General features: G+C 53.3%; 2 protein-coding genes across 4 annotated transcripts in view; one reads left to right on the top strand and one right to left on the bottom strand.

The window, feature by feature from the left end:
• Positions 1 to 18,199, top strand: part of MGAT5 (alpha-1,6-mannosylglycoprotein 6-beta-N-acetylglucosaminyltransferase) — a 337,143-nt gene extending 318,944 nt beyond the window's left edge. For all 3 annotated transcript variants that reach the window (XM_059394405.1, XM_059394404.1, XM_059394406.1), the window contains 2 exons: positions 6,566 to 6,723; positions 12,179 to 18,199. In XM_059394405.1, the coding sequence (XP_059250388.1) occupies positions 6,566 to 6,723; positions 12,179 to 12,377 (357 nt within the window). In that variant the 3' untranslated portion in view covers positions 12,378 to 18,199. The remainder of the gene's footprint in view (positions 1 to 6,565; positions 6,724 to 12,178) is intronic.
• A 1,846-nt stretch (positions 18,200 to 20,045) lies between these two features.
• Positions 20,046 to 22,428, bottom strand: part of TMEM163 (transmembrane protein 163) — a 223,957-nt gene continuing 221,574 nt past the window's right edge. The window contains exons 7-8 of the mRNA XM_059394407.1: positions 21,394 to 21,535; positions 20,046 to 20,199 (exon numbers count right to left, since the gene is read on the bottom strand). Coding sequence (XP_059250390.1) covers positions 20,139 to 20,199; positions 21,394 to 21,535 — 203 coding nt within the window. The 3' untranslated portion in view covers positions 20,046 to 20,138. The remainder of the gene's footprint in view (positions 20,200 to 21,393; positions 21,536 to 22,428) is intronic.

Genomic DNA, 22,428 nt, shown 5'->3' with positions numbered 1-22,428 from the left:
CACCTGGGGACAATGTTCACTCCTTTAAGGACAGCACAGGCTGGGAATGGGAGATATCATTGGGCAACTGAAATGTCTTTAATCCGGTCAGTCATTATTTATGGAACACCTGTTTTGTGCCAGGTCCTGGGCTCTCTCAGCTGTAACAGAAAGAACAAATATGTCCCTTACCTCTCAAATAGGTGATGGAATTTGGCTCAAACCCCAATTTCAAGGCCTACAACCTGTCCCTTTTTTTTCTTTCGTCTTTTTTGCCTCCCAAATTCCTGGCCTTACTTCCTGTAGATCCCACCCCCAGACCTGTATCTACCCCTGTCTCCTTGACTGCACAGTTTCTGCAGAAATCCACTCGCCCTTGCTGTGTCGGGGACATAGTAACTCTATATGGTTTGCCGAGGACCCGGAGTGGGGCTGGAGGAGATCCCTTCACAAACAGCCAGGAGAGAGGGCAAGCCAGCGCCTTATGGGGAGGGGCGGGGGGCAGCACCCTGTCATCTTCTCTGCTCTTTGGCTGTTTCTGGGAATCACATTTTCTCCACACTGTGACTTGACCTTTGCGACAAAGGCAGCGCCCTTACTTCTGTTCCACAGTAAGTTGTCTTTGCTTGGGCAAATGTTGCCTATTCTCATAAAGTTCCTGATAGTAAACCTTTCTTATGAGTCACTTCTGGATAATTTCAGAAGAGTCAAATTTAGGGGAATTCGGTGACCTATTGAAATTATTTTAGAAAGGAATGCAGATGTTCTGTGTTCTAAGTGGGCTTGTTAACCAGGTTGGAAAACTATTAAGTATCATCCTGGCTCTAGAAAGTCTCTCTGAAGTAGAATATTGTTCCTTTCTACTTTTACTGTTAAATCCCCTGTTCAGCCGCTCTATATTGTGCACCAGCTATCCGCAAAGCACGGTGTTTGTGGGAAGCCAGTAGCTCCTATGCAGCCTACAAAACCCAGCCCAGAAGTCCCTACTACCTGGAAGCCTTCTCTGACTGCTTCCACCACACTTCCCATCCCCACGAAGTTAATCATTTACCTACTCTGAGTGGCCTTTACATCCTATTTGGACATCTGTTTTCTGCTGTTCTGTAATTTTTTAAATGTTGGCCTCAACATTTAAGAGCCAAAGATGTGTGCAGTGACTCCATGGGACCTCCGGGACCCCACTGTCGCTATTTCTGGCCCCCACCATGCACACTCTCAGCTCCTACCGCATGCAACTCCCTGCTCCTCCAGAAGCCTGTGAGACACTCCCTTGTCACAGCCTCTGATCCTGGTTTGCCTGTGCCTGGAATGTGCTTCCCAGTTCCTAGCAAATATCTGGGTCTTTTCTCAAATACCCCTTCTCAGTGGTGCTCTATCTGGACACCCTCTCCCTCAGCAGTCTCAATCCTTTTACCTCACCTCTTTCTCTTCTAGAATGCTTACTACCTTTGAACATATTATATATATATATATATTTTTATGTCTTTCTCATTGAATATAAGGTCTATGAAGGCAGGAGTTTGGTGGCTCCTTTTTTTCATCAGTACCCAAGGGCCTAGAAAACTACAAAAGTCTCTTGCACGTAGTAATAGTAAGAGCCAACCTGTAGATGGCGTTGTTTATCTCAGGTAGTTGTTTTTTGTTTTTTGTTTTTTAAAGATTTTATTCATTTATCAGAGAGAGTGGTGGGGGGAGAGAGCGAGCATAGGCAGACAGAATAGCAGGCAGAGGCAGAGGGAGAGGCAGGCTCCCCGCTGAGCAAGGAGCCCGACGCTGGACTCGATCCCAGGACGCTGGGATCATGACCTGAGCTGAAGGCATCTGCTTAACCAACTGAGCCACCCAGGCATCCCTCTCAGGTAGTTTTTGGAACACTTACCAACACCTATGATAAAGTTTAATTTATAAATTAGGTACAATAAGAACGTAGAAGTAGAACAATTACAACAATATACTGTAACCCAGGTTATGAGACTGTGGTCTCCGTCCTGGTATCTCGCTGTGCTGCGCTCACTGGTCTTGTGATGCTGTGAGGTGACGAACTGCCCGTGTGAGGAGACGACGTCGGGGAATGACGCAGGCACTGTGACGCAGGCGCTGTGATGTAGCCACCGCTGACCGTCTGACAGTTTATCAGGAGGAGGATCATGTACTTTGAGATGACTGTTGACCCAGGGAGCTGAAACTGTAGAAGGCAAAGCTGTAAAGGCTTCAAGGTGGGGGGCAGTTCTGAACCCTTAGGCTTTTCTGCTTCTCAGCGAGTGTTCAGTTGAATGATGAATCAGTGGATGGGTGAGAGGAGGAGGAGACGAGGTGGGTGGGCCTTGCCATACTCGGCTGTTGTGAGGTGGGAGAAACGGAAGGCCTCTAGCCCCCCGTGAACACCCAGGCAGGCTGGCCCCTGGGCATGAGAAGAGACTTACAATTGGAACCGCTGGTTCAGTTGTGCCCTCTGTGTAGCTGGACGAGAGATGGCTTTCATGGGTCAGGTGTCATACCTCATCAGGCTTTCAGCGTGTACCCCCTGGACCTGGGAGCAAAGAAGGGTCTACCTTGGAGTATGATCTTTACCATCTCTAGGTGCCTCCTTATGAGTCCCCTCGTTTTGTCTCACCGGAATTCTGTAAGGACTGAAAGACCTTTGTCGACGTGAAAGCAGGCAGAGAACTTGAGGGCCGTCGGTGGGCGTCCCCTGCTGGAGGCCACAATCACGTCCCTCATCCCCACACTCTCTCCTGCCTCACCTGGTGTCATGCTTACCAGGACACCTTCAGGCTCTCCAGATGGTTCACCAAGCCTTACAAAGGACCTGCTGCTATTTGCACTACTTCTTATCCTCCTGGCCCCCAAGACAGACTGCTGAGAGGATGCCAAACCAGCCCACGGTGAGCCACCAGCCAGGGTGTCAGGGAACCAACAGCTCACGTGAAGGTGAGCTAATAAGCCTGCCTGTTGAAGGGAACCCTCTGGTTGACTAAGAAACAAGCCAGTGGGGCGGCTCTGCATAGCCTTGAGGCAACATCCCTTCGTGTAGCCTCTACAGAGCCTTCTGCTGGGTTCCATTTATCCAGGGCTGCCCTGGGCTCTGCAAGTGCCCACACTGCAGTGCCTCACACACACACACACCCGCCACTGTACAGGGAAGAGGTCCCCCACTCCGTGGAAGGGCGAGAACAAGGAGCCGAGCAGTTGCAGAGCACCTGCCGCTGGCCAGCCTTGGGTCAGTTCTGTCAGCCCAGATCTGGGCCTTCCCACTGGAAGCACTTTTCCTGGTCTAACACAGCAGAACCTTTCCCCTTGTTTCAGTTTTACCCCTTGGACTGTTCCACATACCACATAAGGCGAACGAGTAAGAGACCATTTCTTAAGGGTCCACCAGACTGAACAGCTGTAGCGATACTGCCCTCAGGTCTAACTGCCTGTAGACATCTCTGGAGAGATTCTGTGCTTTCTTACAAGCTGTAAAAGCCAGAATTGGAGCCTTCGGCAGTGTGGGTTTCCAGCTCCCCAGCCTCATCCAGGGGTGGGCCACGCTGAGTCCTGGAAGCAGGGAGAAGAATCCTCACAGAGCCTCTAGTGATGTTCGGTGTAATCTGATTTGGTTTCCTGGATGTCCAGCCATTTGGTATGCTCACACGCAGGCTTTGGCGTTGCATTTAAAATCTCTTTATGATAATGCCTAAAGGCTATACAAGTTCTCAGATTGCTTCTAAAGAAGTAGAAGCCAAGTTGCTTGCATTAGGCAGCCAGAGAAACAACCAAAAAGCAACACTTAACCTTTTCCAAATATCTGTGCACCTTCTCAGCTTTGATCAGTGACTCCATTGATCATGGTGTGTTTGGTGACAGCCATCCTCACAGGATGGACAGAGCACCAAAGGGCAGCCAGTAAGCTTCTGTATGCTGCCAGGTGAGAGAGCCACAGCCACCAGTGAACTCCATGACCCAGTTCGCAGTGCCGTGGTCTGTGCAGTCACGCCATCCCCCTTAGTAACAGCTCCCCGTCCAGGGTTATTGTGCCGCGTGGGCTTAAAATGCACATGGATTGCACTCACGATCACCACGAATCAGGCGCCTGGGCGGCTGAGTTAGTTAAGGGTCTGCCTTCGGTTCAGGTTATGATCCCGGGGTCCTGAGATCAAGTCCTACATGGGGCTCCATGGTCAGCAGGACGCGTGCTTCTCCCTCTACCCTTTACCCCACTGTGCTCTCCCTTGTTTGCTCTCTCGCAAATAAATAAGTAAAACTTAAAAAAAAAATCGTCATGAATCTGAGGAGTTAGATAGGGTCTTCCCACCATGCATCACTTTCAGAAGGTTAGGCTGGGTCCTCATGTGTCTAAATAATCCAGTGTATTCCTAGCATCTCTGCAGTGTGAGGCTCTCTGGAATCTTCTGTTTTCAGCTGCTGTCAATCCACTTCCAAGGTGTCTCAACCACACACAGCAAAGGGTTTCTGTCTGTTGGCCACCAAACTCACTCGGGCTCTCAAGGAGTCCAGTCCCCTCACATTGAGAGTCGTGGGACGCGGAGGACCGCAGTGGGCTTGCCTTGCTCGTTGGGGTCCCCATCATTGATTGGAAAAGGCTGGAAGGGAACCTGCCCTGCATCGCCCTTCTCAGCAGGTCACAGCATGGCCTCCTTCGGGAAGGAGGGAGACGCAGAGGCCATAGGAAGTCATCAGTGTCATCACCTTTGTTTTCCTGATGAGGCAGGAGGCGCCCTCACAGCCGCTACCTGCAGAGCCTGGGCGGCATTCCCTTTGGTCTTTTCTACTTTCTTTTGCTCACTAAAAGTAGTACAAGCACAAATTAAAAAAAAAAAAAAAAAAAAATGCAAGCAATACAAAAGCGCCACCCTGGATGCCGCTCTGACCTGATTTCCGCAGCTGCACCCCCTCACTGTAAGGGACTGAGCAGAGCTGGAGCCACCCGCCGCTCCAGGCCCACCTGCAGTGCTCCACGAGACCAGCCCAGGGGGCTGGGGGCCTGAAACACTTCCTATGCGGGTGCGGCTTCTGGGAGCCCAGGACCCTGAGCTTATAAATCCACTCCTCATCCACACAGACCAAAAACAGGAAACATGAGGACAAAGAAGATATTCCAGAAGGACATTCACTGGGAAGAGAATCTCCCTACCACTCCAGACTCCGTTCCCCTCTCGGTGGCCCCCATGCCAACCGGACAGATTCTTGTAGGAGCTTATGCACATTCTTAAGCACCTTTCCAGCCTCTCCCCCGTCCCGTGCTTGGCACACATGGAAACACACTTCACCGTCCTTCACCCGGCTTTTTTCAGCCCTCAGGATGTCCTGAAGAGGTTTCCATGTCAGTACATAGAGATCTGTTACATTTTGGAGTATTGTGTTTAAACAGCTAGTGAAATACAGCTTTTAGATTACTTCAGATCTCTTGCTTCTACTCTAACACTGCTGCTGTGATGTCCTGGGTGGGTTTCTTTGGACCCCGTGTGTCCCCATAGGTCTATAGGGTGGGTTCCTACCATAGAATTCAGAGCCCAGGATCCTGAGCAGCTCTGAGCACTCCCGAGGGCACGCCCGCCCAGAAACAGTGAAGCAGGCCTGGCTCTTCAGGTCTCCCGCAGGGTTGTTGCCTTCTGCAACTGGGGCAGCCTGACTAGGACTCCAGATCCAGTGTGTGAACAGAGTGAGCTCCCCGTATGGCTAGTGCAGGAGTTCCCACCTCTGGTGCCTGCTCAGGGTATAGCTGGAACGCAAGCCTGGGGTGGCAGGGCGGAGAGCTTCCTGCTCTTTCCAGGCCCTCTCTCCAGCCCGGCTCGGTCAGCACGCTCGTCACCCCCCTGCTCCTTCACTGAGCCACACGGTCGGCTTCCTGGCCCAAAAAGGTCTTCCTGCGTTCCCTCTAGAGCCTGAAAGTCACTAGCTCTCCCCCACACCAGGCACCCCTGCAACTGCTGGGCCACAGGCACCTCTCCCTGCCAGGTTCCTTCGCCTCCTGTCACATGTCCTCAGGCTGGTTCCCTAGTGGAATTAGCATGGCCTTAAGACTGTTTTCAACTCAGGAACTCTGAGCCCCCACCAAGGCCCTGACCCTGAGGCAGGCTCCACCCACCCTGCCTGCAGACCCCTCCATGTCACTAGTCAAAGCTAGCGCTTGCGCAACAGTATCCCCCTGGGTATCTGCCACATTAGGTAGACACTGAAAACGCCTTTGGATTAAGAGCTAAGAACAGAATGGCTGGTGAGGTTGGGCCTGGAGATGGACCTTCAGGGATGGAGGCTTCGAATAGCGGGACTGAAGGTGCCGGTAACGAACAGTCCCCATCCCCAGCGGGCAAGATGCTGTACACATGCCATGGGTTACTGTCACCTCGAGCCCTGTGTGGTTGATACTCTTGCCCCCTTTGTGGATGAAGCAGACATGTCCCTGACCAAGGAACTCATCCCAGAGGAGGCTGTTCCCACCAAGCCTGCCCAGCTCCCACCTCCTGGACTTCACTGCTCTCTCCACGGCACGGGCTGCCTCTCCTTGTCTGGGCTGCTGGGCAGGCCGGGATCCCTGCCTGAGTCCTTGCTCCCCGGACTGACAGCCTCCTTGTCATTGTAGGACTTCTGCCATGGGCAGGTGATGTGGCCGCCGCTGAGCGCCCTGCAGGTGAAGCTTGCTGACCCCGGCCAGTCCTGCAAGCAGGTGTGCCAGGAGAACCAGCTCATCTGCGAGCCTTCTTTCTTCCAGCACCTCAACAAGGACAAGGACTTGCTCAAGTAAGTGCTGGGGGTCATCAGGGCCAGGCCAGCCTCCAGCTTGCCTCTGGGTCATGTCGGAGTTGGGCTGAGAGGGACGAGCCTTAGGGAGCAGGTTGTGGCATGGTCCCCCCAACCCCGCCCACTGCCGCACTCCCCCGGAAAACTAGACCAGCAGTTTTGTTGTTTGGTGGATGAGGTCACCTGGCACACTGACAGATTGAGAGTTCGAACACGGGTGTTATATTTGCAAAACTAAGGCCGGTGTTTGGAATCATAGATTGTGGAAAAGGTTCGGTGTGTTATGTTATACCCGAGAACTGCGGGAACGGAGATGGGCTCAGAAGCACAACCCCGGGAGTGCGAAAGCAATGAAAAGTAAGGGTTGGGAGATGGCACTGAACTGCCCACAGCAAGTCCCCTCACCACCTTCCCCCTCCTGTGGCCCCTGTCCCCTCTTGCACTTGATTCCAGCACCGTTGGCACGTGGAGCACGGCAGGGGCACAGCAGGCCTGACAGCGCTGGGTTCCACAGCAGGGAGGCGGGGTGGCATGGGAAACACAGGCCAGAGCGGCACCCAGACCCAGACAGGGCTTCCCTGGTGGCTGGAGTGCTTCCCCTCGTGCCTGCATTACTTGGTGCGATCCCATTCCTTTCCCTTGGCATTTGCAGACCCCAGATTTCTATGTGAGGTTTATTCTGGCCTCTGATTCGTGACCCCTGTGAGTACTAAGTCTGTGTTCCCTGCTTTCATTACACCCACCCTGGGCCTTATCTGACTTAATCACTGAGCCCTCAAAAAGCTCTGGTGAAGAGACTTGCTGTCCCAACCCTAAATGCTCAGCAGAGCAGTGGTACCGTCCAGTCCTGAAGTAGAGATTTAAGAAATGGACTGTGCTCGCCGCTCATGGCCTGCCTTTCTCCAGTGCTGGCTTCATGCCTCGTTGCAGTGGTCGGTCATCTGTGGTCATCTGTGCACAGATGGCTGAGCTAGCCTCGTCCTGGCGATACATCATCTTATTCTCAAACATGGTATAAAACCTTTGTTCCAGAGAGAGCGTGGCCTCTCAAATCTCGCCTGCGGGAAAGCGCCTCTGAGTAGAGGTGTGGAGGATGCTGGGGTTTCCCCTTCTTTTTATGTGAAGACCAAGCTCAAAGGCCACATTGATTCCACTATTAAAACAAAGGCTGGAAGAGACTCAGTATGGCGCTGTCCTCTGTCACCACAGAAACTTTGTGAGAGGGGGTAGTGGTCTGCTACATAAAGATGGTTCTAGAATGTGCTCCTCCATAGCACATATCCTGAATTCTGGTATCCCGGGAAGGGCTTCCTACTGGCTCCTTTGGCTACCTTCTCTAGCAAGGTAGCTTTTTGAGAACGCTGAGTATCTCTCTCTCTCTATGGAAGTCTGGATTTGCTGGAAGTAGATTAGGGACAGTGCACACACAGCTGTCTCCATGCAGTTCCCATCTCCACCTCTGGAGAAGGACAGATGAGAAGCTGCATCCTGGGAATGGAAGCCAAATGGAACTCCTCTACAGCACGGCCCTTCCTTCCCAGCCAGGCAGGAGTCAGGGCTCCTGCCCGGGTCAGAGACTCAGGACCTGGCTCAGATAGCACAGGGTCCCACAGAGCCGGCCTGTCTCCGGAGCAAAGGTCTAGGTCCAGTGCAGGGATAGAAAGGGGAGCCAGTGGGTTAATTTTCTCTGTTCCATCCATCTTCTCCCCTATAAGATTAGGGCAGCCCGTATGATGGTGAGAGAATGTACAGCTGGTGCTCAGGACAGAGCAGAATGGCCCCTTCCTCCAGAGAGCCTTGGGCCGTGGAGCAGGATTAAGGCTGCCAGGCTGAGACCAGAAAAGCCAGGCCCCTCCCCAAGCCTCCCTGTGCACCTCCTCATACTCTGCAGAGCCCATTGAGGGCAGAGGGCCTCACGGAGCTGTTCCGTGGCTAAGCCCTGTGCCATGGGACTGCTTCAAAACCCTCTCCCAAACCCCACTGTAGCCATGTGGGTTTTCTCCCAAGGAGGCAGCACTGAACGCTAATTCCATAATAAATCTGTCTGAGATTAATTCCCTGAATGTAAGAGGCCTGTTGAACACCTTGTTCCTGCATTCGTAAATACTGATAATGCTGTAAAGCTCCAGCTATCTGGGGGTCTGTTGAGGGTCTGCTCCATATGAGGCAGTCCTGACTCATGGCCAGTTAGCAAAATGAGTGGCTCCTCCAAGCCCATGCTACTTTCTCTTCTCCACTTTGGGGCTGGGTTCTCAGCTTAAGCTCCTTTTAAGTCTTTGGTGCTCATGACCTTGAAGAATGATTGAAGAACCTTGAAGAACTAACTGTCTATCCCTACTGCGTAGTAGGAATTTGCATCACATAGATCAGGCCTTTTGGAGTTTCCTGTGCTGTCATCTCGAATCAGGGGCAGTGAGGCAGCTGGTCGTGGAGCTCCCATTCACACAGGGCACGGTGTAAGTGCTGGGGGGTGCCCCAGACTCTCATGCCCAGAACATGCATAATTCAGGCACAGACCAGGGGGCGGGGGTTCAGAGGCAGAGGCCCCGGGAAAAGCCAGAGTCCAAGCTGGGGTGGCCCCAACGGCAGGACCTTGGCTCCATACGTAGGGACATGTGTCACGGTCACACCTTATTTATAATTTTGCTACCTTTTCAAGTTACAGCTTCTAAAATATTAAATGATCGAGTTAGGCATTTCTTTTCGAAGTTGGGGAATTCTAAACCATGGAGTCTAGACCATGAGCACTTTGGCGGCTGAGTCAGAGAGGTCATGAGTGAGTCTGGGGGACTTGGTGGATTCAGGGCAGGAACAAGCAGGGCAGGTGCTGAGGGAGGGGAGGAGCTCAGGGGCAGGGAGGAGGCGAGGAGTAGAACCAGTAGGTGGGGTCCTGCTGGCATCCCTTCATCCTGTGTCCGTCTGTCTCAGGAAGGACGAGTTGTCTCTACCTCTCAGGACGTAGGCAGCCCCCTGGGAAGGTGGTCAGAGCTGTAAATGCGAACCCAGGGCCGCTGGGCCTCCGAAACCCCCTCCCATCCTGCACGAGGCCAGCTGCAGAGAGGTCAGCACCTTTGGGCCCTAAAGAAAGGAAGCAGCAGTGTGCTTGATGTCTCTGAGTGGAGTGAGAGTGTGTGTGGCCAAGAGAGACAGACAGATAGACATCACAACAGGGAAGCAGAGGCATTACCATGCGTGCTCTGAAAAGGGAAGAGATTCACCAGTGGGGAGAGGGGAGGCTGGTTTCCAGACACACTCCAGCAATGGGGAAGATCCCCTCAGCTCTCTGACTCTGGCCCGAGGATGGTAGAGTGCTCCTCCTGCCTGCCTGGGGCTGTGGGACAGGGACTGGCACGCTCATAAGAGGGAGCGCCTCTTGGGGGCCTGGTGGTGCGATGTCCTTCACAAGTGTCTGGAGCCGTCTGCACCCATGGCCCCGTCCCCTGAACGTTCAGTGAGCTGCCCCGTGATGGGTCACCTGTCATGCTGGGGACTGTGCCCTTTGTGGTGGTCTCCGGACATCATTCGTAGCAGGCTTCTTCCACGGCGGCTTCAGCTGAGATGTGTTCACGGACACATGCACGTGTGTGCTCACTCCTGGGAGCACGTGCTTAGAGGTTGCCTGGGTGACCCGGGGCAGGAACCAGAGGGTTTCTGCATGGCTCCTGTTAGACCCTCCGCCATGGGGTCTGAGAGTTGGAGAGCTTTCCACACTTCTGGTTAGCAGTGCACAAGGCACCTGGCTTGAGTTAAGACATAGCAGCTGCTCTAATTCACCTGAACAAATAAATAATCTAAGCCTCTGTATTCTAAAGCTCTGCTCCATATGGAATCCTGTAGTGCATAGCTGAGTTCTGGAGACCCTTTCTGCGGGTAGGCCAGCGGGGGTATCCTGCAGAGGACCTGGTAGCCCCAAATCTCCGACTCACCTTTTTTTTTTAAGGAAATCCATAAATCCGCCCTTCCTGCCCTTGTTTTCATGGTCTGTGACCTTCCTGGCCTGGGTGCCTACGTCTCCCAGCTGGCACACCACAGCTAGAGGAGTTAGGGCCGTTGGGAGAGGTCGTAAAGCTCCCTCGTGACTGCGGGAGCTGCCTACAGTGGGATCCTCACCCTGTTAGTAAGAGTGGAGATCTCAGGGAACAAAATGGAGATGGTTGGCACATTCATGGCACGGGGTGAGGGAGGGAGGTGGCAGAGCCCATCTCGTGTCTGCCCTGCCAGGGTGACCATGATGATGATGATGGTGGCAGAGCCGCACTCTGCCAAGTGCTCTAGGAGCACTGATTTCTGCGCCTCCTCCCTGAGTTGAGGATTCTCTGTTCCCACTGTACTTAAGAGGAAACTGAGGCAAAGGGAGGCTCATAGAGATGAAGTTGGGACTCAAACACAGGACTGCGCGGCCCCCCTACACTCTCTCCTTTGAACTGGTCCCACCTGGCATTTGGGACGCCGTGCTGGACACCTGCTGAGGCATTCTTGCTCTCAGGGCCATGGGGTGGCTGGGACCAGTGTATCCAAGGCCAGAGGAGAAAGGACACAGCTCTTGTTTGAGATCACATGCCGGTGCTGTTGGTTACCCCCAGCCCCGCAGGCGGTGGCCCCAGTTGCAGGAAGCAAAGCCACCACGGTCTGGGTCTCAGCTGTGGGAAGAAGACGGCAGGAGGAGCAGGAGCGCAGGTTTGCAGTCAGGGCTTGGATTCCCAGTCCTGCGTCCGGCCCAGCAGTCCTGACGCCTCACACACTTAACTGTCAAAAAGGGGGAGGGAGGGAGCCTGCTACGGCCATGGACCAAGATGACTGCAGAGTTCCGGTGACTTGATGCCCTGGGACCCCCGCCATCCGCCAGGAGAGCATCTGATGGGAGACTAAGGCCATGTCACATGAATCCTTTTAAACCACCAATAAAAATATTAAACAGAGTTCTTCAGAATATTTAAATAATGCCTGTCTTTGCCCCACTCTCACCCGTCTGAGATAACCATTGCTAAGGCTTGAGGGGGTAGCCCTCTCAAGTTTCGAAGTGCATACACGTACAGGTTGGTCCCCAGCATCTCCTCCGGTCACTTGCCTTCCTCGAGGTCAGCTCCCCGTGCTGGTTCTTGCATTTCTACCTAATTCTTTCTCAAGGGCTGCAGGGACCTCTGAAAACACAGAACGTGCTGCAAACCCTTCAACCCTTCCTTCCCCACTGGGTGAGTATTCGGGTTATTTCCATCTTGTCTCCCTTACAGCACTGCTTCAGTAGGCAGCCTTGAACACACATTCCTGCACACATTCCTTTCTCAAGCGTGGACTCCTGGTGGGAGGGCATTGCTACGTCAGAGGGTGACTACCATTTCCTTTTTATGACAGGTGGCCCCAGCGTGCTCCCCACACCGCAGGAGGCGGGCCAGAGAAGCCAGTGACAGGACTATTCCTACCTCTCCAACACACATGCCTTTCTCTTCCTTTTCAGGTACGAGGTGATCTGCCAAAGCTCGGAGCTGACCAAGGACATCCTGGTGCCCTCCTTCGACCCCAAGAACAGGCACTGTGTGTTTCAAGGTGACCTCCTGCTGTTCAGCTGTGCCGGCGCCCACCCCCGGCACCAGAGGGTCTGCCCCTGCCGGGACTTCATCAAGGGCCAGGTGGCTCTCTGTAAAGACTGTCTATAGCGGCCCCTGGCTCGGCCCCGCATTCACTCTGCCGGGGGGAGAAACAGGGGCTCCAACCCCAACGGGACAGGGCCGGGGGACAGACATCATGTCATTCAGGGACTCTCCCCAGAGCCTGAACTTTATGCTGGGAGGTTTCAATTTGGTATTGCTCCTTCTGTGGTCCGAGCACCAACAGCGGAATCCTCGCCGAAACAGAAGGAGCAGACGTCAGGGCAGGAGCCTGGCTTCTCCTTGGCACAACTTCCTTTTTATTTCTTGAGGAGACTGTCACTGCAGCTGCTCCAAGGCAGGAAGAGAGTCTCAAGATTCATTGAAAACAGAACCAGAGGAGGAATGGAGCTTGTCGGAAAGAACTTTCTAAGGCAACATTCCTAAACCCATTAACTTATTTATTTGGGAGGGAGGGAGGGGAACAGGGAGGGCAACAGATCACGTCTTGTTTCTCTGATTTCCCACTGTTTACTGTCCACCTTCACTGTATTATTACTCCTGTCTGCTTCCAAAAGGAAGCAGGAGGGAGACAGGGTGCACTGTGGGGCTGGTGGCTCCCTTGAGGGCAGCTGCGGGGACCTAGCTCCTCAAAGTGGAGAGTAGCAGAACAAAAGAAAGTCTTGCGTATGCTTGACAGATGGCAGCTAGAGAACAGGCACCTCCTGGGCATGGGGGGACAGACCCGTGTTGTCCTGAGAGCCCAGCCAGGGACCAAAGATGGGGCCGTTTTGCAGTGAGAGCTCCTTTCCTCAACCCTCCCCCTCCTACCCCCGTCACACGCATGCACGTGCGCGCACCTTGGCCCCACACCTTTCCTTTAGGAAAGAAAAACAGGATCGGGGAATTGATATTTGCTGGTTGGTGGGGACTCCACCCTCTCTCCAGTGCCACTGGAAGGAGGAAAGTAGAAACATGGGTCACGCTGGTTTACTCCTGAAGTGGGTGATCCGAGCTGGGGGTGGACAGGCATGAAGCCGGCCCCTAAGAACCAGTGACGCCACCACAGCTGTGCTCCAGACAGGTGGGCTTGTGTTTTATTCCTTCTTGTGTCTGCTGTCACCAGAGTTGCAGGAAGGAGGCTCTCCATGGCCCTGATGTTGGCAGGGGGAGCAGGGGCGGGCCGGCTGGATGTACTGTGTGGTCCTGGCGATCGCCCGTGGGTGCATGGCTGTGTGTCTCACATGGGGCTGGAGTCTGATGCTGGTTCTTACTTGAGGCTCAAGTACTCTTGGGGGAGAGGGGGAGGTGGCATCCTGAGTTACAGGTTGGCCCAGTCAGACTCACTGGATGTCCCCCGCTAACCCTGGAGTTCCCCACTGTCCACCATGGTGGGAGCTTCCTGCCCCCGCCCCGCCCTGCTTCAGTGCTCTGGGTGGAAGTGCGTGTGTTTCCTGTGAAGCCCCTGGCATCTCCAGGCGGTAACGGTGAGCCCTCTTCTCCTCCTTGCAGAACATCCCAGTCATGAGCTGTGGCCTGAGCCCCCCAGCCCTCCCTGGTGGCCGAGTGCCTTGGTCACCTAGCACCATGCTCCGCCCCTGCACCCTTGCTGCCGGAACCCTGGCTGCCATCCGGGACAGCCAGCGCAGCCTCTGCCCCACAGGACAGGCTGGCAGGGCTCACGGTTGGGTGGGCCTTCGGGAAGGGAGCTAGATCAGGAATGCTGCCTCTTGCAGACCACGAGGCCTGTGGAGCCTTTAGGTATGGGAAGTTAGACTGTGCCTACTTCTCCATTCTTCCCTAATGCGTAAATAGTATCTAGGGCACAGCCAGCCTTTTTTTTCCCCTTAGACTCTCGGTTGGTCTGAATGTCTCCTCTAACATCAGAGAGTAAAGGGGGTGAGGAGCAGCAGCTTTCGGGTGGCCCCTGAGTACATGTGACGGGGAGAGCTCCGATAGGGACCCCTCAGGAACGCGCGGAGAGCACCCTCTGCCTGAGCCCAGCAGCAAGGGCATGTGAGTCGAGATAATCTTGGTGATCCGGCGTGTGTGTGTATATATATATTAATGTTCCTGCAAGTTTTGCAAGGGCAATTCCTGCGTAGGAAAACAACTGCCTTCTGTGTTGTTAGGAACTGCTTTTCCCTATGAATGGGCCTCTGGGTTTCACCCTCGGTTGTGGCAATTCCGTTGAGCTCCCCGGGCAGCAATCCCTGGGCCGGGGCCGCCCTCTGCTGGGCTCTTCTGGGAGCTTCCAGAGGTGAGGCTGTCAGGCAGGCGCTGGGCCAGCAGGGGGAGCCTGCGGGCCGAGACCGGATTTCTTTCGTTGGGCCAGATTAACCAACCCATTTTGCAGAGCTGTTTGAGTAAGCCTGGGGACTCAGAAAGCAAGGAAGCTGGGAAGCATCGTTCTGGGAGAGCTGCCGTGCCGGCATGGTGTTCTGGAAGCTGTGGGGATTGTTTGTGGCTATTCTGTTTGCTGAGCTCAGGGCCTCTCAGCCTCCCTATACCTTTCCTCTGCATCAGGACTCAGGTGTAGCAGGCCGGCAGAGCCCTTCCCCACGCTTGAAGATCCCTGTGGCAGCCCCCACTCCTACAGTCCAGTAGTGGCCAGAAGGACCTGGAGTTGCGCAGGTGGGGCTGCTGCTCCAGGGCAAACCTGCACTCCAGGTGTCTGGGGGCTCTAGGGTAGAGGCAGTGACACCCAAATGTATCCAGCTCCCAGGCCACCACCCCCAGGGGCCCAGGTCTGATCAGTGCCCTGCCCCCATCCCCCAAGGGGAGACTAGGGAGGAGGCCTCCATCTACCCTGTGTGGAAGGGGCACCAGGGCTGGCTGCCCCGAGAGAGGACTGTGCCTCTCAGGACAGCTGGGAGCCTCTGGTGGTGTTGCTACTGCCATCTGAACAGAATCCTAAACCAGTTTTTAATTGCCGATTTCCGCAGGGACAGAGATCCTAAACCAGGATCCTTGTCTCCCTATGTCATAAGCATACCTTGCCAGTTTTTGTCCATTTTCTTTTCCTTAGTAAAATTTGGCTCCCCCCCCGCCCCCCGCGCGCCACTGTGATCTTACCAAATTCTTAAACATGAGGGAAATGTATCTAATTTATTAAAAGAGAGAAAGCTTTCCTTTGAACCGTAAACATTTTTGGGAGTGAAAACTCTGGAAAGGGGAAGCACACTTCTTTTAATGCCAGTAAACACCTCCTTTATTTCATGTAAGTAATTTGATTTGCACATGTACAAATGGAGACACTTTTTGCATTTTTGCTTGGACTGGGTTTTGGTCACTGCTTTAGTTTGCTTCTGTGTGTGTGTTTGCTTTATGTTTTGAAATAGTAAGAATGTTTCTTTGGTATTTATTGTTTCTCTGATGTGCCTTTTCACTTTTCTTTGGGGTTGGTTTTTAGAATCTTGGTACCATTGAAGATAGGACACATCCTTGTGTCACCGAGGATGCTCAGGCTGGGCACCAGAAATACCCTCCCAGCCCCCTAGGCCACAGCCTCTGTGCTCCTGCACCCCCATGAGGCAATGAGAACCCCCAAGAGAAGGTCTGGCTTCCTCCCGGGCTGCTGGCCACATCTTTGGATCTGAGGAGAGCTGGTCACCAACAGGCTTGTGCTCCCTGCAACTCAGGCACCCTGGTGATGTGTGGCTGGGGCACGAGACCAGTCCTATCTGGGAGGTTGCACTGGGAAAAAAGCAGTCCCCACTTGATGTGATTATCATAAGGGGGGAAAGAACATGCAACCCCTGCTGTTTCCTCAGGGAACATGGGGTTTATTTGAGTAAAGGTGATAAAACTGTATGCTGTATACAGGTGGGTTTGTGCTTTTGAGACCAAAAGCCACCCGATTTCTCCAAGTTGGTGTACCTACGTTGTGTATATAATTGGGACAAATACCATCTTTTCCTATGTCCCCAAAATCTTTGATTTAAAAAAAAAAAAAAAAGGTCTATTTTGTTAACGACAGGCTCGGTTGTATTACCATCCCAAGCCTGGATTTCTTTATTTATTTTAAAATATTTTAATTTCCACATTGGCTTCATTCTAATCCCATCCATCCCGGTAGGGCTGCAGAACATCTCCGTGGGAAGAGAGGGATGGACAGAAGGAGATTCAGACTTCTTTGGGGAGGTGGGGATTTCCTACCTGGAAAGCTGAGGGTGAGTTCTTTCATTCCTGTTGGCTTCAGCAAAAACTGGAAGCTTAAGTTTTTCTAGCAAAAGGCCAAATTAGCTGTATAGTCTCAGATGCAGAAACAAGTTACCCGCGCTTTCTTAGCACTTAGGGTTTTTGTGAGGATTCAGTGTTTAGCCGTGTCTGGCACATAGTAAGCCCTCGTAAATGTTAAATATTGTTATTGTTAGCATTTCATAAAATTTGAGAAATCAAGAGCTAAGTTATACCTCCATGAAAATACTCCTCCAAGTTGATGGAATGTTGTACGAATTTCTGGTTTGAGATGTCCAAGTCCCGTGCCCATCCTGCTGGTTGAAATGTTACTGTATCCCCGAGTGCACTGACTGATTTGCAACTATTCCTGACTTCATCCCCAGAGGGAACTAGGCTGTAAGAATGTGTAAACTGGAGACGAAAAGGGTGACCCAGTGCTGGACCTCACCCCACTGATGTCTTCTGGACCATGCTGGGGTTCTTCTTTGTAGAACTTTTTGAGCTATAATTAAAGTAAGTTCTCGGACAGATTGTACCCCTTAAATCAGTTAACTATATTCCTCTGAAATGAAGTAATAAAGACTTCCTGTGTTTTATTTAAGGAGAAAGGAATGACCAGTTGAACTTTGTCATTCCCTAGGAAGTCCCTTTGCTGTTCCCTGCTGGCCGGGGCAGCCCCTCCACAGTCCAACCCACAGGGATCGGACCCTGGGCTGATTAGCGGTCGTGTGTTTGTTTGGCCCCGTTCCCCGAGAAGACCCACCTCTCCCCCAGCCTGGCTCGGCCAGCCTGGAGACCCCAAAACGATCTGACCACTCAGGTGGAGCTATGGCGGGCAGGGAGGTTGAGGGGTACAGAGTGTCTGCAGAACCGCTCCCAAGAGGCTGCTCAGTGATGTTTTCCCAGATCACCTAAATACCAGTTTGCCTTTTGTTGTATCGGGGGTTTCGCGGCTTTCTTCCCCGTCGTAGAGTTTTATCTTCTATTTCGACACTATTCTGGATAGACTGCAGTTGGGAGTGTGGATGAATTTGCTGGGGTCCAGGGTCCTTCTGAGTTCCTTCGTGTTCTTTAGGGGAATCAGCAGTCTTCTATGTTTGTGGGAATAAGATTGGAATCTTCCTTCTTCAGAGCTTTGTTCCGTCTAACCCCAGATTCTGTGATGCTTTAGGACCACGCCCCCCCACCCCCGGCAGCTGGTGAGGCACGGCAGAGGGCAGCTGTGTGCTCCTATGGAGGGGGGGGCCCATGTCGGGGGACAGATGTGGGTGCTCAGACAGGTGGGCAATGCCGCAGGCCTCGAAAGCCTTGCTGGGAACAGCAGGACGGGACCTTACGGGGCCACCACCTCCGCCAAAGCCAAGATGGAGCAGACCTGGGAAGCACGGTGCTCACTGTCATGCCCAAGTGTTCACGGGACGAGAGCAGAAGGATCGATGCCAAAGGAGAGGGTACCATCCTTCCTACTGTAGTTGCTGTCCCGACCTTGATGTCCTTAAGCTAACGGCCGTTTGCGTGTGTGTCTTCAAAGAGCTCCTGGTACAACCGTTTTCTGCTGTTCACTTCCGGGGTTCCGTAGTGCAGGATTCTGCAAGTAAGGTGTCGCTGTCCACGTGTACTGTACCTGCATAGAGAACACTGCTTTGTTTTCCAATGTTGTAGAGAGAACTAGGGAGAACTTTATTTTTCAATAAACTTTTGTTGTGTGACAGGTGGCAGTGGTTTTTGGGGGTCTGGGCTGGGCGCAGGGTCAAACCCAGGACAAACCCAGCGGCCTCCTCCAGTGCCGGCATCCACTGATGACGGCCACCATCCGCAGACCCTGCGGGAAACACTGATGAGAAGGTATGTGGCAGGAGTAGGGAGGGAACGGTTTTACCCTCGAGGAGTCTTTCCCGCAGGTGGCATCCCCGGAGACTCGTTTCAGAGCCGCTCCCCCGGTCCTGCCTGCACCTCCAGGGAACAGCATTGGAGAGAGGACTGGTCGGCTTTTCCTGGTGGGTGGGGGAGTGCAAAGAGATACCCTGGAAAGAAGGAAGGTCATGTCCATGCCCACACCAAGGGCTTGTCTGAAACCATGCTGGCGAGTGACGGCTGGCCTCCCGGAAGCCAGCAGAACTCTTGGCTACTGCCTGGAACACAGACACCACGCAGTTCCCGTCATGCCACCATGGGGCACGAGTCCCCACACGTGCCAGTCAAAACCGGAGTGCTTACGTTTGAGGGGTACTCCATCACAGCTTCCTCTCCTGAAGCTTCCACAGCATATGCCAGACACAGTGAGAAAAGAAATCTTTCGAATCTTGCATTTCCCAGACCTGCTCGTACAGTTAACTCTTTTTTCCACATGACCTATTAACATCCCAGGCAACCCTCCTCAAAATGCCTTCCAAGGAACCACGTGGGACGTGTCAGACTGAATCCAGGTCAGTGACGCCTCAGAATGAACCACCTCCCCTCAGTGAGCCAGTGACAGCCCCCAAGCACACCACCAAATCACCGTGCAGCCCCCCCACCTCGCAGGGCCCACAGTGTCCCTCAGGACGGTCCTTCAGGGTCTCCCCCCCACTCGCCGCCGAGGGACCCCGTCCACAGCCTCTTCCATCCACAACAGAAAACCCGCCCAGGACAGTGAGAATGCTGCAAGATAACCTCCCCGTACCATACAAAACAGGTAAAGGTCTTTATTGGTCAGACACTGTCGCCTGGACGAGCAGCAGCTCCAGAGGTACAGAATGTTGTGTGCTGGGGGAACATTTTTACAGAGTCTACACCTAACATTACATTAACAGAGAACATCTTGTTCCTTACAGAGGGGCAAGCCATCTCTAACAGACTGTAATGTACCATTACCACTTAACACAGCATATAGATATATGCATATATGGATAGATTATATAATTATTTATTACAAATAAACTGTCATTTCACATCTCTCAAAAATGGATCCTGTTTTTACATGTAGGTTCAGGCTCTGAATGTACAAGACAGGGTCATGTGCTTAGTTCAACCATGCAAAGCTCATACGTGGGTCATGAAGTACTTTAAAAATAGAATGGTCTCCTTTTGGACAAATCTGTTTATAGAGTCAGGATTAGTAAAACAGTATGAAACTAATGAAATACCTTGATAGAAATTAGGAAGTGATCTGTACTGATGGTTCTGGGCATGTCAAGGGGCGAGGGACTAAAGGGACAGTCTTCCCTTAGAATCTGCCAGGAGACACGAGACTCTGGACCGGGAGGGGCTACCAGGGGTCCAGAGGAGGTGGGTCTGGTCACTTGCTATCCATTTCAGGCTTAGAGCACCGCAGAGGAACTTTCTGCCAAGTAAAGATCTTACCTTACCCACAAGAACCTTTTTTACTGCAGAGAATAGAAAAAGGTCAGTTCTCGCTGGAGGAGGGGGTGGAGCCTGTCCCCCCTCCTGTGCGCATTGTCCTAACACAGTTGATGGGGGCAGTGTAGCAAGGGGGAGCGGTGCCGACTGACCGGCTGGGCAGATCTTGTTCCCATGAATACAAACTTGCCAAGAAAGAAACTGGATGTTCAATGAAATATTGGCACCATCTGCCTGTGTAGAAGCCTCGTTGTCCTGACGGTCTTGGTGCGGACGCAGAGCAGCCGGCCCGGGCCCCGCTGGCCACCATCACTCGAACATCTCATAGTGGCGGGTCTGCCTCACCCTGGGCACCATGTCGATGAGGAGTCTGCAGAAAGGAAACACCAAGGTCACCCCCTTGTGGGCTTGGGGAAGGAAGCAGAAGGCTTTTTAGAAATTCTCATTTCTATACCATAAAATTCAACCTTTTCAAGTAAACAGTTCATTTTAGTATGTCCAAAGGTTATAACCACCATCTAATTCCAGAACCCTTCTGTCACCCAAAGAAGAAACCCCATGCCCACCTGCAGTCATTCCCCTGCAACCTGATGATCTACTTCTAGTCTCCCTGCTCTGGCCTCTCCTAGGTATGTCCTCTCCATGGAACCACCTAACCCATGGCCTTTTCTGACCGGCTGCTTGCATCTGGTTCCGTGCTTTCAAGGTTCATCCACGCTGTGGCCTGAAGCAATGCTTCACTCTTCTCAGGGCTGAGGACTACGCTGTGATACAGCTCTACTACAGGATCCATTCATCCATTTAACAGACTTCTGGGTTGTGCCTACTTTTTGGCTACCATCAGTAACGTTGCTGTGATCATGCATGCAGAAGTCATTATGGGACGCATGTTTTCCTTTCCCTGGAGTAGACACCAACGAATGACACCTGCTGGGTCAAACAGGAACTCCAGCATTGAACAGGGTGTGTGGGACGACTCTGCTGTCTCCAAAGCAGCCTTTCCATGATCCGTTCCCACCAGCTCCATCCTGGCCGACCCTGATGGTCCATCTTCCTTATTACAGCTGTCCTCATGGGAGGCAGGAAGCGCCTTAACAATTAAAAACCCAGTGCCTTTCACAAACGGTTCTCCCAAAGGCCGACTCCAGCTTGGATGCTGGAACACAGTGATGCCTGCACAGCGCATCCTCAGTGACAGGACTCAGGCTGGATTTACCCCCGAGTGTGGCCCTTCTGCAGTGACACGTCCCTTTCGGAAAAAATGCTCTAAGTGGGGTCTGGCAGAGTGGTGCTGCTGGGCCCTGCCCCCTGGAGCGCCCCGCCCCCTGGAGCACCCCATAGGGCAGGAGGCACTTGACCTATGAGGACACCCCACAAACGTGCCCTGCCCGTGCATCACTACGACCCTCGTGAGAGAGAAAATGCCGGGCCCCTGCTGGGGGCATTGCTAGTCGCCTGAACTCACCTGGGCTCAGAGGGGTCATAGGGACAAGGCATGAGAGTCAAGAGTGCCAACTCAGCCACTCGTGGCTCCTGGGGAAGCGGAGACAAAAGGAGCACTTACTTGACCCCGTAGGCAAAGATGGTGAGGCCAATCAGCACACCGATGCTGCCGTCCAGATACCAGACCGCCGCGTTATGCTTGAACACCTCCGCGCTCAGAAGGATGGAGAAGCCCATCACACCGCCCACGAGGGAGTTAAACCCTGGAGAAACAGCAAGGAGAGGCTGAGGGCAGGGCCAGGAGAACTTTCTTAGTCACCTGTGAGACACCTCCCCCCCATGCCAGGAGTCCCTCTGCATGCCGGGCTCGCATCTCTGCTGAGCCCGCACGGTCTGGGAGAGTGTCTGCACCCAGGAGATGTTCAGATCCTCAGCGACTCAATGTCTGCAGGCCCGAGGACTGAGCCCGGACCTCTCAACCCTGTGAAGTCCGACCATGATCCCACTTGGCCAGTGAGAGCGCGAGGTTCAGCAGAGAGGTGAAACACCATGACCGGAGGGGGCCCAGGTTGAGGGCAAGGCTGGGACTCTCCTCGCACCCACATCCCTTCCCTCCAGGGCCTCCCGTCAGCGGAGCATTTCCAGTGTCCAGGAGAGGAAGTGTGGAGTCTAGAATTTGCAGCTGGGTGGCAGAAAAGGCAATCAAACAGAACTGGGGCAAACAGATACTGACCAACCTCTCCCATTTAGGGCACCACCTTTGGTCCCCACTTCATTTGACCTCTGAGTTTTCAAAAGCCACATAGGAAAGAACAGCTCAGAATGGCTGCTGGGGGCCCACAGTAGGTATGAGCCGCAGAAGGCCTCGCTGCCCCCCAGCACAACCACAGCCTGGAGAGAAGTTCTGGGTCCACGCACCCCCCCACCGCGGTTCTGGGGCCGCTCCACCTGCCCCACTCACACATGGGGGGCTGGACGCCAAGGAGAGAGGTTTGAGATGAAGAGCAGGGGAGGGTAGGACCCAGCAGAGCGAAACCTGGGTCCGACCTCTTTCTCAGCACCCAGGGGGTGGCCTCTGGTAGGCCACTCCAATAAGGGGAACCAGCTGGATGGCTGGCCTCTGTCTGGGACCCTCCTCTCTTCCTTCAGTCTGTCC

This window comes from Mustela nigripes, chromosome 3 (assembly GCF_022355385.1).
Source record: "Mustela nigripes isolate SB6536 chromosome 3, MUSNIG.SB6536, whole genome shotgun sequence".
Classification (NCBI taxonomy): domain Eukaryota; kingdom Metazoa; phylum Chordata; class Mammalia; order Carnivora; family Mustelidae; genus Mustela; species Mustela nigripes.
Note: the sequence above shows the minus strand (reverse complement) of the source record. Positions and strands in the feature narration are given on the sequence as shown.